The 17,226-nt window shown below is 35.0% G+C and overlaps 1 protein-coding gene across 1 annotated transcript in view; it reads left to right on the top strand.

The window, feature by feature from the left end:
- Positions 1 to 17,226, top strand: part of LOC122802727 (acetylserotonin O-methyltransferase-like) — a 301,004-nt gene that overhangs the window by 33,630 nt on the left and 250,148 nt on the right. The window contains exon 2 of the mRNA XM_044072489.1: positions 2,166 to 2,340. Within this exon, the coding sequence (XP_043928424.1) occupies positions 2,166 to 2,340 (175 nt within the window). The remainder of the gene's footprint in view (positions 1 to 2,165; positions 2,341 to 17,226) is intronic.

Below are 17,226 nucleotides of genomic sequence, written 5' to 3'. Positions count from 1 at the left end.
TGCAATGTGCACCAGCAGTAATACCCTCCTTCTTTAAGATGTTTCCTTTCTTCTGCAACCATTGAGTTGGTATATATAAATTAGGGAGATGGGGAACAAATCTGTGGTGCTTAGAGGTTTTCACCCCTACCCCCCCAAAAAAAAAAACTCACAGTTAACTTTTTAGGCCCTGTGTATTCAGGTATTTCTGAAGCTTGATGCTTTTTTCAGTTGGATGCTTCATAGTAAAATTGAAATTTGTAATTATTTTCAATGAAAAGAAATGCAACTAATTTTTGAAATTCTTTTTATATCCATTGTTAGCATCATAACTTAACCCCAATGATACCTGATTCATGGAAAAGATCTAACCCCGTCTTCTTTCTTCAGGCAGATAACATAGCTAAAAAGTACAGCAAATGTATTTTGTAATTATGCATGTCTATATGCATATGTATTTATATGTATATAATATTATATTATATATGTATGTGTGTTTGTGTGTGTATGTGTTTATATGTGTGTATATATATATATATATATATTTATATATATATATATATATATATATATATAAATATAAAATATATGTATGTATATATATATATATATATATATATATATATATATATATATATATATGTATATATATGCATGTAGGTTATTATGAATGTATGTATCTGCCCAGTTTCCAATTTGAAGGGGCTGCATGATCAACATTCTGCTAGTTACATAGATAGTGCCTTGATTACTGTACCTAAGAGAAAAATAATTTCTCTAGAATGCAGCAATTTTTGACTTTGTATGTTTACATGATTATATCTAACTCCTTGAGTTTCAAAATTCATACTATCAGGTCTAAAAAATGCAGTGTGAGCCACATGCGCACATATAATCATGCAGACAGACTTATGAATATGCCATCTGCATATGGGCCTATGTGTTGTAAGATGGCTACTTTTGTATTATGCCATAGGTACAATGGTGCAGTAGTATAAAATGGCAATTTCCTTGCTGAAGCATAACGTTTGATCAGCAACCTCACGATCTTCATGAACCAGTTAAGATATGCTCACTCTAACACCCACACACCCACCACTACACAGACATCTATACAAAACACGAACACACACACACACACACACACACACACACACACACACACACACACACACACACACACACACACACACACACACACACACACACACACACACACACACACACACACACACACACACACACACACACACACACACACACACACACACACACACACACACACACACACACACACACACACACACACACACACACACACACACACACACAAACACAGCTATGTACCCATGATATAGTGTGGAAATAATTTGAGCTATATTCTCTTCTGAGTACACATGACAGCAAAGGGAGTGGTAGGATTGAGTAAGCACTTCTCTTCAGAATGTCACGGCTATAAAAGTAAAGATTGTTGGATGAGGAGAAAGTATTCTTTAAACTACCTGAGATATGACTATAAGAGAATGAAGAGAGTGCGATGCATTATTCAAAAGCAAACTTCCTTGAGCATATTGACAAGAACTGGAGGTGAAGATGTCCTTTCTAACATTGATTCATCTGAAAGTGAAGTACAGGGGCATTATTATGTGTCATATATGTTAGGGATTTGGCGGCATCGGGGAGTAGAAGTTGCACTTACATGTAAAGTTGTGCTTGCAACTGACTACATGGTTGGAGGTAGGAGGGAATATATATTAGTTCTGCACAGGTTTGAGTTTTCTGTTGTCATTATTCATCTTTGGTAGAGCATCCATGCCATAAGAATTAAAGTTAATCTCTGTTATGTTGTGGGGTTTCCTGGTCCTCTTAAAATCTGACCTTTGAACTGTGTGGCATTAACTTTCACTATGTCATATGCAATCCTTCAAGAATTCCATGCAGAGTGTAAGTATTAACTGATGACAACACATTTTTTATTCTTGTTGAAATTAATGCTGACTTTTCATATCTGTGATATTCCTTTTTAACTGAGAGGACTGTTATTTGCATTTTACTATGCAGCTTTGAATAACATTCTTCCATGTACCACAAGACTTCATGAACAATGTTAACTTGTGTTTGATTCTGAAAATAGTGGTAGAAGGTTTAAGTGCACACCTAACAAAACTGACCTTTTTTCCTAACAGGCTTTATTTTCTGCAAGCAAACTGGGAGTTTTTGATATTCTTCTGAACTCAAAGACACCTCTGTCTTGTGATGATATTGCAAAACAGGCATGTTGTTCTGTAGATGGGATGGACAAGTTGCTTACTGCCTGTGTAGGGCTAAAACTGTTAAATGTCACACAGGAGAATGGAAAATGTAAGTTAAATGCCTTGCTTTATTTCAGTCAATCCTCCTTTTTCCTTGCATAAAACTATGTATAGTTAAGGAGTCATTGATTTCCTTTTACGTGATCCCATGTATAACAGCAAATATATTGTTGCAGTTTTTTATTCATTTTTACTGTGCTTGTGGTTATGTAATAATGTATATAAATGTATATTTTATGAAATCTGATATGCCTTCATATTAGCCTAAAATGTCAGGATGCATCTAATTGGTATAGTCAGTAACTACATGGTAACTTATCAGTCCCTGAATGTGAAAATCACCATGTCATACTTCTGTGATATAGCATGAGGTAAAGAGAATGGTTAGGCATTCTATAACCATGACTTGCTAGTTATATTAGTATTTCATGTAATGCTACTTATAATCAAGTTTGTAGTATGTTTTAACACTAATCTGCATATCTTCATTCTGGAGATCACTTTTTGGTCTAGGGAGATAGATATTGATTTGTTCTTCCCAACATGTATATCATTTAATATTAATGCCATTCAAATATCAAGTATTTTATCATCATATGTGTTTTATCTACTCAATCAATTTCATCACTTAAGTTCATTTCTGTTTTTACTGTAGTGTTTTTTAAAGCATTTAAAAATAAATCAGAATGCAAACAATAAAGCATTAACATGGGGTGTTAAAGAGTACAACAATATAAATTTAAGTAAACATATCCATGTATTAAGTAACAGTAATAATAAACAAAATACAAATCTGCATGTAGCCCAGCCAGAGTTCATAAAATATAAAGAAATGGTGATGCAATTGTCCCTCTCCCAATTTCCTATATAATCTAATTTGACTGTCTGTGAAACTTTTGTGACTTTATGATATTTGTCACACAATTTACTACATCACGAGGGTGCACTGGCACTGTGTAAGCCCAAATCCATTCAGCTTATGTAAATTGAAATTGACACGACACATCTCATTGAAATTCAGTCCCTTTGACTCACTAATCCCAAACACATATAGGGACAAACCATTTTAAAACATGAAAATGGTTAAAGAATGCATGAAACACTGCTAAGAGAATTTTTGTTTTTAGATAAAACATGGTGTGTTGAATCCTTCACAAAGTGAGATGATTTTTGATGAGACATATAGTGTTTATATGTGTTAGAGGATGGAGGGGTTTTCACAGTCTTAATGAAGACATTACTATTTTTTTAGCCACTAGCATATTTATATTATCTTGCTCTAAACTTTGTATATAGTTTTTTGATATTTACTGTTAAATGCATAAAATATCTTATATATCTACTTCTTGTTTTTTTGTAACAATTAGTTATTGTCTGTTTGTATATGTCTTGGAGCTTTTCTCCCCGTGCTTCTACTGAAAATGGACATATATCCAGCTAGACTAGCCCGGTCAACAAATGTAAAATAAAATAAATAAATAAAATAAAAGGAGTTATATAGCATTTCCTGACTATGTAACATCGTTATGTAATATTTGCACTACAGTACAAAACTAGTAACTATTGACTTAAAAGAATATATATTATAGCATGTTAGGCAGTTTTTAATCACAATATTAAATCAACAGAAATTCCAAATAAGCAAAATTTAACAATGAAACAAAGTATCACAGGACTGGAATCAAAACAGTGTGATCATGTAGAAAAAATAAATATTGAATGTTATAACTTATATTACTTGTATTAGTTCATTAAATTCAATGGAATGCTAAAGTTTCCACTGATGCAAATTGTTTTATAGTGTTATGGAGAGTCATTTTGAAGGAAAATAGCAATGTATGCCATGTCTGCTGTTATTCAAAATTTGGCATCACTCTCCTGTATACTGTGAATTCTATTTCATGTATTTTGTGATGAACCTGTCATCATGTAAAGGTGTCTTATTCTTTTCTTTTAGTTATGCCTTTGTAAGCCAGCAATAATACGAGCCACAGCAATTTATTTTAAGGTTTGGTACTCTTTATGGAATGAAAATGTTTAAAAGAAGTAACTATCTTCTGAATTTGAAATTATTAGTCCAAAGAGAGTGAAACAACCTCTCTCTCTCTCTATATATATATATATATCAACATAGTAAAGGGCTTTAAAAAGCGAAAACCTGTTGAGAGTATGTTTCTAGTCTGAAGAACTACCAAACATCTATCTCCAGAATTCCGAGTTATCCAGAGTTCTGAATTATATTAAGGAGACTTTTTTAATAAACGTTTAGCTGTAGAAGTAATACTATACAGAATGCAATGTAAAAAAAAAAATATTTCAAAGCAGAAATTTTATTTTAGTTATGCTTTGCTAACTAGGTCAGTCCTATTAAGCCTATGGCTTACTTTTAGGGGAGAACCAAGGTGGCATTTATGCTAAATAGGTGGAATCTGGCCATGGAACCTGAAAATAACTCTGCTCTTTTTGATAAACTGTCATCTGATTATTTGCATTGACCAGCTCAGGTAGCGGGGACCTTGGTTTAGCATCTCATCAGAAGGATGGCGCACTCAGGAGTGCAGCCCCTCCCACAATGCACTGCAGTGACAGTAGTGGGAAAATGAAATTAAGTGCATGGCATAGGAAGAGGAATAATTTGGTAAAATTATATTATCTGGTTTTGATCCAAATCTGGAAAATCTAATTGCATTATTTGACTACAAAAAGTATGTGAAATTAATTTTTCACATCTGTTAATAAGCCACTGCTTAGCTGTAAATAAGATTTGAAAGAGGATTTCCTAATTTGAACGTGTGCAATGCATTAAATTAGATGCCCTTGTTTTGCAGTTGAGATGGTTAGAATGTAGTTTAGAAGAAACAATACACCCTTACTACTGGTTCTGCAACAATTCTGGGTCTACTTCACCCTGTCGAAGGCCGACAGTATTGAAGCTGATATTGTCAGCACCAAAATGTCGAAAGCGAAAGTCATTGCATGTGTAAACGGAAATCTCCGTAAGGGGAGATTTCTATTTACTGCAATATAGTGTGATCTCGGAGTTGGTATATTTAAGTAGCGGGGGTGTGGTGGGGGATGCAGGGGGACTTGCCCCCCCTGCATAGAACAATTTGTGTTGTGTTTGGGTGTTTTTTTTTTTTTTGTGTGTGTGTTCAATATTCAGGGGTTTCGACATTTTCGTGTTGATTATTATGCTGTTGACAGTTTGAGTTTTCGACAGCGTAATATAAATGCACAATTCTTGAGATAATTTACTAACAGTGTTGTAAATAGTATGTAAATAAATTGCTTCCAAAGGATGATCAGTGTAGATTTAAACAATTCCTGTAAAGCCAACCACATTCTGTAAAAGAAACACCACAGTACACTGCAGTTTAACATCTGCTATGGAGTGGGAAAGAGCTTAACTTCTTTGGTAAAGTAATTTAAATAATTGAAAAAGTAGAATTATTTTGTGTTCTTGGATAATAATCACAGCTGTGTTCATTCCAATCCATTTTCCTGTGCTATATGTAGAGTTTGAGTATATAAGGTAGTATGTAAAATTAGAGCTGAATGGAAAGTTTTTCAGCTAGCCATTTAAATTTGATACAGCCATAAGCATACAGGTTTATCTTAGTTGATAATGCATATGAAATATGTTCTGAGTTAGGCTACTTTTAATCAGTAAATTACTATGGAAATGAGTTACAACATATGAATTATTTAATTTGTATTTTATATTTGATTACCATGTGATGTAACAATCAAAACTGACAATTTGCTGTGACTATCGTAAGAATGCTATCAAATGTTTTGCATTAAGTGAACTTGTATTTTACTGGGTTTCATAAAGCCTAAAAGATGCATAATATTTTTTCTTAAAGCAGTAACTTGCATTTAATCATAACTTTTGTTCAAAGAAGAATAAATGCTTTAAAACTATCACAGACAAGTTGCATTTTTATTTTTTTTAATTAAAATATAATTTTGCCTCTTCTCAGAAACAGAGTGAAGCTATATGTTTCCATGTTACAGATTTGGGATTTACTGCAAGAGCTGACAAGTTTCCTACAGCTGGCAGTTAAACAAGGCATGTTTGAAACTATGGCATTTATTCCTATCCCTCCAACATGTCCTATTTATGTTGCAATCAAGGTTTAAGTACCTAGATTGGGTAGTTCTGATGCTATTTGTTTTGTGGATACAGAGAGCATCCATCAGAGTAGGATCTAAGGATGACTAGCATGTCAGGCATAGATAACCTCTCCACAGTCTGTATGAGACTTATACAGGGATAAGGCTTTCAGGCAATCCATGCATGTTTCCAATGTTTTTCAGCCACTTTGATGCCATAATGTTTGCACAATCTCCAGTGTAACAATCTCACCACATTATTATGCCTTTCCGTATACAGTCCCTCTGCCATTAGAGAGTCACAACCAGTAATAAGGTGTGTGACTGTTTCCAATTCGGTTCCATAAAACCTATATATGTCTGTTTCTCCCACATGTTCAATGGACTTAGTAAACCAGCATGCACGTAGCCCACTATCTTGGGCTGCCAATATTAACCTTTCATTTCTTGATGTAAATTCACCTCTTCTTAACCATTCCTGTGTTTGTTCTTGATCAACATGAGGCTCTTCCAGACGTTTTCTATACTTGCAAGTATATTTATATTTTTTCCACATTCCTTGCCTTCTCATCTGGTTCTTCACCTTATAGTCTTTCTTTTGTTTTTAGCATATTCAGTCTCTGCCTGGTTTTTATACATTTCTGGTTTGATTTTCATTCCTGCTTGACGTCAATATGCTTCTGCTAAATTAAGCAGAGATGTCATCTTAGACTTATTCTCCTCACGCTTCAAACTTTCACCACATTTGGATCTTGTGAGGTCAGTAGATATGTGTGGAGTCCCATGATTGCAGATCTATACATGTAATCAATTTTAAGGAGGCCCATCCATCCTTCAGAAGAGGGAATATATAATCTTGGTATACACTGATTTTTATAAATCATTTGGTGAGCATGAAGCATCCTTCTTGTTTTAATATCCTATCTATCCAACACTTTTTGGGGCCAGTCAATCACTCCAAAACTGTAAGTTAGGACAGGAAGAGCAAATTGATTTATAGTTGGATCTTATTCCTAGATGTCAATGCTGTTTTCAGAATTAATTTAAGACTTCTAAAGTACTCCTTACTAAGTTTTATTCACATTTGTTCATGTTTTATTGCTGATCCTTCATCAATTCCCAAGTATTTATACACCCTCTCTTGCTCAAGTTCTTTTATATCACATTCTTGTCCCAAACTGACATTTTGTTGATGCTGCAATTTTCCTTTTTTAAAGGTTGCTTTTGCACATTTATCAAGACCAAATGACATTCCAATATCATCTGAAAAAGTTTTGACAACATGCAGCTCTGCTTTCAGTTCCTCATCTTATGAGTTATAAAATTTTAAATCATCGACAAAGAGAAGATGAGAAGTCATTAGACTTTGTTGTTTTCTAGAAGCCAAATTTTAGCCATGACCTAAGCTGTTAAGTAAACGGCTTAATGGATTAATGGCAAGGCAAAATAGCAACGGTGACAGGGAGTCACCCTGGAATATCCCCCTCTGGATTTTTATCCCTGGGATAATAATCTGTCCTATATCATGGCTTAATTACAAAGTGGTCTGCCACTGTTTCATGGTTACTGTAATGTAATTAATCAGTGTAGGATGTACCTTATACATTTTTAAACACTCTTTTATCTACAAATGTGGGATACTATCAAATCCTTTTTTATAGTCAATCCATGCCATTCTTAGATTCTTCCCTTTCTTACAGTTCTCCACTATAACTTTATTTAACAACAAATGATCCTTTGTTCCATATGACTTTTTTTTATTGCCCTTTTGTTCTACTGCCATCATTAAGTTTTCTTCTAAATGACTATAAACTTTGTTGGCGTCAATCCCCATGTATAGTTTATACGTCATCGGAAGACAAGTTACTGGTCTATAATTTTTAGGGTAGCTTGCAGGTTTACTATTAAGTAAGAGCATTGCTTTTCCCATTGTTAACCAGTGCGGTGTCTGTTTGGGGTGTGCATATAAATAGCTCTTACTCATGGCTAGATCCTCATGTAAAGAAGTTAATACTTTAAGCCATATGTCACTGATGAGATAGCTCCTATGGGTAGTTGAGTTCCCAAATGATACTAATATGCATTTATTGACACTGAGTTTTAGACTGTGGCTCTGACACCAGATATTTTTCTTGGAGGATATTTGTGTCTTGGGAGAGTTCTGTGACTGTACCTAGTTTGCAATAGTCTGTAGTCATTGGCAGCTAGAGGCCCATGATGTTAGCCTTGACTTTAGGATAGGAGATGTCAAAAAAGAGTGGACCCAGCACAGAACACTGAGAGGCTTCACTAGTAATTGCCTTCTTGTAGAGGTGGATCCTCTTATCTTAACTTTTTGGGTCCTGTCTGAGAGACACGCAGCTAATTCAGTAGATGACATAGGAGTTTATATCTAATTCCATGAGTTTGTTTGCAATACCAAGTGGGCTATTACATTAAATGCCTTGGCCAGTCAAGGAAGTCAGCATGCACCATTTTGCTCTCATTCATGCTTTTTTTGACCTTCTAGAAGAAGTCCACCAGGTTGTGTAGGCATGATCTGCCCTTGAAGAAATAAATCCTGGGCTGGTTCTACTGTCTGAGGGTCTCCTATGTCTTTAGTAATCATTTCCATGATAATTCTTTCTATGGTTATAGGTCTGTATTTTCCAGGGTATGTAAATGAACACCCACATCTAGAGGTATAAATGGACTTCCCATGTCTAGAGGGATAGTCATTGTAGTTGTCTGTGCTTCACATTATTTAAGAAACATCCTGGGATATTATGGGAAGCCACTGAAATGATATTCTTGGCCTTGGAGAGTGTGTCAAGGATCTACTTTTTAGTGATAGTTTTGGGCAGTTGTGTTCAATGTTTTTCCTAAGGGGTAACCATGGGTGATGAAGAGGAGTAAAACTGGAGCTGAATTTGTTGGCTAGCAGATTGCCTGTATCATTTGGCTCAGTGTAGGTGTTTGGCTCAGTGTAGGTGTCTCAATTTAAAACTAATACTGCAGATTGCTGTGTACTGCTTTTGAGGTTACAGACATAGCTAAAGAAAGCATTATAGTTCTCTTTTTGTCTGGGAGGCTATTTGTACCACAGTTTTGGGTTTTGTTAGTTTATATTAAATATTTTTTATCCTGCTGAGCATTGCACTTCTTAAGTTTGCTGTGTCATTCTCATTATGCAATCTACTTTTTTAACCAAGAAACATCTTTATTAAATTATCACTTATGGCACAGGCAATCATACATTTATATAAATGAAAACAAACCATAGTAACACAATCCCAGTTGCAAACATTTTACATCACAGACCATACTGATATAATCCTAGGTGCAAACATTGTACATTATGTAAAATCTTCGCAATCATTTTCAGTCAAACATTATATAACACATTCAGGTCCTGCCTTCTTTTGAACCTCTTTCTAACCCTGTATGTATTGTTCTCACAATTCCTACTTTCCCATATAATTTGTCCCTACTCTTTTCTAAAGATCCCAATTCCAGTTATTTTATCTCTGTTATTATATTCACTACTTCTTGTACGGTTGGTTTTGACTTTGATTTTTATTTTCTAGTAATTGTTTTTTTAGTGGCCAACAAAATTAGACTCAGCAAGGCCTTGCTATGTCTAGGCAATTGTAATTTGTATCATAGCTTAGAAAAAACATTTCCAAAGTTATACTTTCACCCAGCATCTCTGACAGAGCAGTCTGTAGGGAATGTTTAAAGTCTGTCAGCTCATTACACTCCCAGAAAATATGTTCCCAATTACTTATTTCTTCCATATCACATCACCATTTGTCTATCTACCTGTGGAAAAATTCTCTGGAGTCTACTTGGAGTATAAAAATATCTATGTCAACATTTCCATGCAAAAATCCCAAAATTTCTAGATTTGTTTTGCATATTTGGGAGGTATACATATAGTTATGCAACTGACTGATATTGGGATTCCACTAGAATTGCTTGTTTTTAATGTTGGTTTTGTGCATATTCCATGCAAGCACAGCTGCCTTTGTGCATTTATGTCTGTATGGTGGAGTATGTTAGTAAGAAGATACTTAATGGTTATATGGTGGGAGGGGTATGTTAGTTGAGATTATTTTACTTACTGTTGACCTCTGGCCATCAGAGATATGGGGGTCAGAATGGGAATGAATTTGTGATTTTCCATCCAGTGATTAAGGTTTCATTTGAATAGGGTTAGGGATGTACTCTGCTTCACATGGACTGGGAGCTTATTCCATAGGGCAAGGATCCTTGAGACATATATTGGTCTCTCCAGCATGTCCTACTTATGTCACATTCAAAGTTCAGATATTTGAATCTAGTGTTTCTGGTGCTGTTTGTTTTGCAAATGTGTAAGTAATCCTTCAGAGCTGCATGTGAGGATGTCTTATATGCAAGACATGGATTGTTTCTCTGTAAAGATAAGATATCCATACCCTGGATTCTCCTGGTGAGGAGTCTTTATCGTCTTTACAACTGTTGAAAGTATCAGGTTAGGTATATGCCAAAGGGGCATTGTACTTAATGACGGGTCTGATAAGGGCTGAGTAGAGTTGCACTTTAACTTCCTTGGAACTGAGTGCCATACACTTGCTTGTAAGGTGGGCAACATAAAATGATTTTCTTACTATCTTTAAATTTAAACACTTAAAGTGTTTCATGAAGGTTAATTAGCACAAGCAAACCTTGTGACTTCTAAACAAACGTCACACTTTTTTTAGATTTAGCTAAGTGCTGTTGTTCTATTTTTTTATTAGAATGTCTTCAGAGTTAAACATTACCAAGAAATACCCCCTCTCTCTCTCTCTCTCTATATATATATATATATATATATATATATATCTATATATACATATACTTAAAAATGTTATGTAACCACCTTACAAACAATTAATGTATTAAAGGAAAGATTACATAAAATACAAATTACTTAAAATACTAATTGCATAAGTGACTTTTCAAATTAATAACAGTTAATTAAATAATCCTCTTGCAAAAACACAATTTATTTTATATTATTTTGTATTATTTTATAAGCATTCTATAAGCTGTGACTTTAAGAAATATTTAATATTAATATTTTCATTTAAGCCTAGTGGTTATCTGCTGGTAAAAAAATCTGCCAACTGGTTTCTTTTATATCTAGCCTGTTATTTAATTCACCACCAAATCCTTCTTGTGCTGTATAATCCATAAAAAAATAAATTGTCAAAAACCATCACAGCGCGAAACATGCTTTACAAGACCATTTGTAAAGTCTTTGCTCTTAATTGCTAATGTGTGTTCATATATTTTCTTTGAAATTTTCCTAGTGGTCTTACCCACATATTAACTTTCAAATGATTCACAGGGTTGCCAAATAAAAAGCTAAACTAGAGTTACATGTGACTCTTTCTTTGAACCAAATGTATTTCCTTGAATGCCTTAAAATAACATTAGACCTTCATTGACAAATCTACAATACTTAAAGTTATGTAACTTAAATATGCCACATCTGCTACTATCTTGTGTTGTCAGTGTCCTTTCAGATAACCCTTTTAAGATGTATTTTTTTCTTGTAGTTAAATTTAGGTCCTGTTCCAACAACTGATGATAAATGCTTATTACCAAGAATACTTTTCCAGTTTTCATTAACTATTTATCTGATATTTTAAGAATCTAAAGAAATGGAGAGAGGAAATGCCCTCATATTAGTAGAATCTCATTGTTTTTTTCTTTGTCATTTATAAAACCAGTTTTTATAATGGGAGAAAATGTTGTGTTTCTAAAAATGTTTACTTCTACAATAATTTTATCTAAAGCACTAACAAAATACCCTATATCAATAAACAATTTTCTTAGATATACTACTTTACTGTCAAATCTTATATGTCGTTACTTGTTAAATTACTTAATCTAATACATTTTCATTTTAGAACCTTTTCTATCATAAATTTCAGATGTTGACTGTCAAAGCTTAAATAGTTTACAAAGGTAGATTTTCTATAGCTATTACTATCAAATTTTGGTATACTTGTACCCATTTTAATTTCAACATCCAGAAATGTGACAGTATTACCCTGTTTTCCCCGTAGTAAAATATAAAAATTCAGTACTGTTATTCAAGTCTAGAAGATAATTATCTTATTCTTCTAGACTACCTTCCCAAACAAAAAGCAAGTCATCTCTGTATCTCCTATAAAAAAGTAATTTTACTAAAAAGTTGGTGAGTACATAGCTTTTCTTCCCACCAATATATAAAACATAGCCTCAAGCTAAATGCCAAAAAGTGTATAATCATCCTCTTTGACAAAAACAAAGTGCCCACAAATTACCACATAGGTGGTAATCCATTAAGTACAGAAGAAGTAATTAGGGACCTGGGGACCCAAGTTGATAGCAATCTCTCATTTGACAACCACGTGGCCAAAGTGGTTAGAAAAACATTTTATATAGCCCACCTAATCATGAAGGGATTCACATCTAGATCAGGGGAGGTCATCGTGCCTCTTTACTCATCCCTCATCGGGCCCATAATTGAGTACAATGCCCCTTTTGGGATGTACCTTACCAGACACCTGCAGCAACTGGAAAGACCCCAAAAGTACCTCATCAAGAGGATCAAAGGGCTCAAACAGATGCCATATGCTGCCCGGTTAAAGAAACTACAGCTCTACTCAGTGGCATACTGCCTGTTCAGAGGCGATCTGTGCCTGACATATAAAGCCATGTCCAACCCGGAATTAATGGACATGCTGCACTTCAGAAAATCCAAATCCCATTGAGCTACGCGCTCGAGAGACTTGAACCTCAGCACTGAAATAAATAGGACATGCTGGAGGGACCGATTCATAACCCAGAGGCTCCCTTCACTCTGGAATAAAATCCCAGTCCAGGTTAGGGAGAGTCCCTCATTGACTCTCTTCAAGAGGAATCTTGATGAGTGGATGGGAGATCATAGGTTTACCCCGGGTATCACTTCTGTGTCACTGTTAGACAGAGGCACAATATACTAACCTCGAAAAAGGTCATAGCAAAATAAATTTAAAATGGGTGGCAAAAGCCAAACACATTCTGGCTAGGCTTATAAATGCCCTAGGGCAGACAGCCTATGAACCTATGAACCTATGAACCAACTCATTACAAAATTTGCAAATGATTGCAACGCTGCACCTTTGTTTGTAATATATGTTATTAAAATTAAACAAACTGGAAAATGAAACTCAAACCAAAAGCTGTAGATGGAATGAAGGAGTGAATACAATTCTTTAGTAATTTCGTTCAAATTTATTCTTCATGAACTTCTTCAGAAAAAAGTTAACCTCTCAAAACACACCTCTTCTAAGTTACATCACATATTACATCACTTTCATGATACTTTAAATTAAAGGTATAAAATCATACCATAAAAATAAAAAAGTCTTGTTTTTCAAACAGCTTAGAATGTCAAAGCTTCATAAAATGTCTCAATATAAAAACAGTGCCATATTATTGTGATTTGAATGTTATTTTAGTGCTAAAAACACTTAATATTAATGCATTCATTCAGACCAGGGGCTCTGCTACCAAACTGATCTGCCATAATGACTCCTTGCATTCTAAAATCAAACTGGTGTTCCCTATATAATCCACTTGTTGAACATAATCTATGACTGAAAAGGTGAACTTTTTAAAGATCACACAGTGAATAGTATGACTAGCTAAAGCATTGGTAAAGTCCTTTTTCTTAATAGCAAGCGTGTGCTCATATATTCTACGCTTTAAACATCTAATGGTTTTTCCTATGTAGTAACTAGGACAAGAGTCACATACTGCTTCATAAACTATGTTTGTACTCTCACAGGTAAACCATCTGTGGACCCAAAAGTCCTTTAAAGATGTGTAATAAATGTACTAGATGTATTACTTATATACCTACATTGTTCACACTTCCTACAAGAGAAAGTACCACAAACACTATTCACATCATTCAATGCTAAAGTGTGCCCCCCACCATTTTCCAAAATGTTTTTGATGTTCTTAATGTTCTTATAGATGAACTTGGGTTCTACACCTACTACCTGTATGAGTTCCCTATTCCCCATCATAACCTTCCAATTGTCCTTAATTATGTGTTTGATGACACCCACCTCATTGACAATGGGGATGGGGAAAGAAATAGTAAACACTGTGTTGTCCTTCTTTTTCCTGTTGTTACTTATACCACCAACCCCCCTGATGATAGGTTTAGCAACGTTTTATCTCAGAATAAACACTTCGTTGTGTATATTGGTTAACCAAACCTGGTCAGATCTTCTTTGATAAAAAAAAAAAAATGTGTCAACATGATGACCTCTTGAAAAAATGTGTCATCATCAGATGTTAGTCTACTGAGGCGAATAAATTGCCCATTAATCGCCCCTTTCTTCATATGCCTAGGGTGTAAGCTATCTCTGTGCAAATATTGGTTGACAAAAACATCTTTCCTATAAATCTTACTCACAAAAGTGGTACTGGATGTATCAAAAGCCAAATGTATATCCAAAAAAATAATGGTCCTACCAAAACTTCCCACAGGAAATTCAAAAAAAATCTGTGTTGTGATTTAAGTCCATAACAAATGATTCAAATTCACTGTCATCACCAGTCCACAGAAATATCAAATCATCAATAAATCTTTGATATAAAATAATGTGGGACCTTTGTGGATGTACATACAGATATCTCTCCTCCCACATGGCCATTACAAGGATGGCAAAAGATGTGACCACCCTTGCCTCCATAGCCACCTCTGAGGTCTGCTTATAATATCTTTGGTTGAACTCAAAAAAATTGTCAAGAACTATACACAGCATGTTATTAAAAATAAAACAAATGTCATTGAATACTACCTCAGTAAGGATACAAATTAAATTTATATAAGAATGACTGAAATCAGTAAATGTTCCTAAGTATTCTATAAGGTAGCCGATTTCTATATCTTGCACTGTGCAAATCTATAATGATTCAATGTCTAAACTGAACATCAGTTTTTCTTCCCCAGTGAAATTATATTTATGTAATAAATCCAATAGTACCCGAGTGTCTTTAAAAAAAAATGACTACTGTCCCAGTGGATTTGACATAGAATCCAAAAACATTGAAATTGCCTCAGTTTAAATAAAATCTGCAGCAATAGTAGGCCTAAAAGAAAGTAACTCATTACTAACAACATTTTTATGAATTTTAGGAATTTCAAATAAACAGGCCATCTTGGGATGCTCAACTCTTAAAAACTCACCGACGACACATCAATCTGCCCTTGATGTAATAGATTAATAAAGTTGTCTACCTTTTTAATGTTCTCTTTAACGGCATTTATGGAAATTTGTTCATAATAATTTGCATCTTCCAACATGTTGCTGAGTTTACAAATATAATCATCTGTATTCATGAATACTATCCCACTGCCTTTGTCAGCTTTATTACTTTAACTTCTTTTTTTATAAGTTCCAACAATGCTTCTCTTTCAGCGAGGTATGGAAGGCAAGTCTCCCTGCACCCCCCATGTGGGGAGTTCCCCGATCCTCACTATACCAGGATATAGCATAGAAAAAACAGATGATTTTCCATTCAACAATTAGAATGTTTGACCAATAGACAGCAATCTATATATGCACACATACATATATGGGCCTATTGACTTTATTCTAAACTGCTCTTGATCAACATGCAAATGATTGACAAGAAAAGGTCTAAAACAGACAATATCAGCAGAATCAATACTACACCAGTACGGAGTATATGGAATTTCCCTACTGTAGTGCAGCCTTGGAGCTGGAACATTTAATTAGCAGGGGATGTGTTTAGTTTTTGCCCACCTTTTTGGTTTAGACCTTTTTTGTTGACCATTTCTATGTCAGCCAAAAGCAGTTTAGACTAAAGTCACTAGGTTCAGAGGTTCATAGGGTCATAGGTTGCTACTAGGCTATTGGCCCTAGGGCCTATACAAGCCTAGCCATAACAATTCCCTGGCTATTTCTTCCCTCAGTATTTACATCTCTAGACCCCTGTCTAGCAAGGTGACTGACGTGATCCCCAGGGTGAATTTCCTATCTCCCATCCAATCATCAAGTTTCCTTTTGAAGAGAACCAAAGAGACACTCTGCTTGACATGTATGGGCAGTCTATTCCAGAGTCTGGGTAGTCTCTTGGTCAGGAATCTATCCTTCCAGCATGTTTTATTCATTATGATGACAAGGTTTAGATCACTGGAGCATGTGGCTCTAAGGGATTGGAATTTCTTTAAGTGCAGCATGTCCAACATCTCTGGGTTTGACATGGCCTTATATGTTAAGCAAAGATCACCTCTGAGTAGACAATATGTGACAGAGTATACCTGGAGTTTTTTTAGATGGTCAGCCTGGGGCATCTACTTTAGGCCTGTGATTCTTTTAGCGAGGTATTTCTGCAGCCTTTCCAGTTGCTGCAGATGTCTTGAAAGGTACATACCAAACGGGGCATTGTATTCTATAATGGGTATAATGAGGGACGAGTACAGTGGGATAATGAACTCCATTTTTCTGGATGAAAAGCCCTTAGTGATGAGGTGTGCCACATAGAAGGATTTCCTGACTGTTGTGGTGGTGTGGTTATCGAAGTTAAGACCACTGTCCACCTGTGTCCCTAAGTCTCTTATCACACTTTCAGTGTTTAATGTACTGCCACCTATGTGGTAATTCACGGGTACATGTTTTTTCCCAAAGGGGATAACAATACATTTCTTGGCATTGAGCTTGAGCCCATGGCTCTGGCACCAAGCATCTGTTTCTGTAAGGCCCTTTTGTAGAATATCCACATCATTTGGGGATTCAATAATGGC

The sequence above is a fragment of the Protopterus annectens genome, chromosome 5.part0 (assembly GCF_019279795.1).
Source record: "Protopterus annectens isolate FY-2018-M chromosome 5.part0, PAN1.0, whole genome shotgun sequence".
NCBI lineage: Eukaryota > Metazoa > Chordata > Ceratodontiformes > Protopteridae > Protopterus > Protopterus annectens.
The sequence above is the reverse complement of the archived record's forward strand: the minus strand, read 5'-3'. Positions and strand labels throughout refer to the sequence as shown.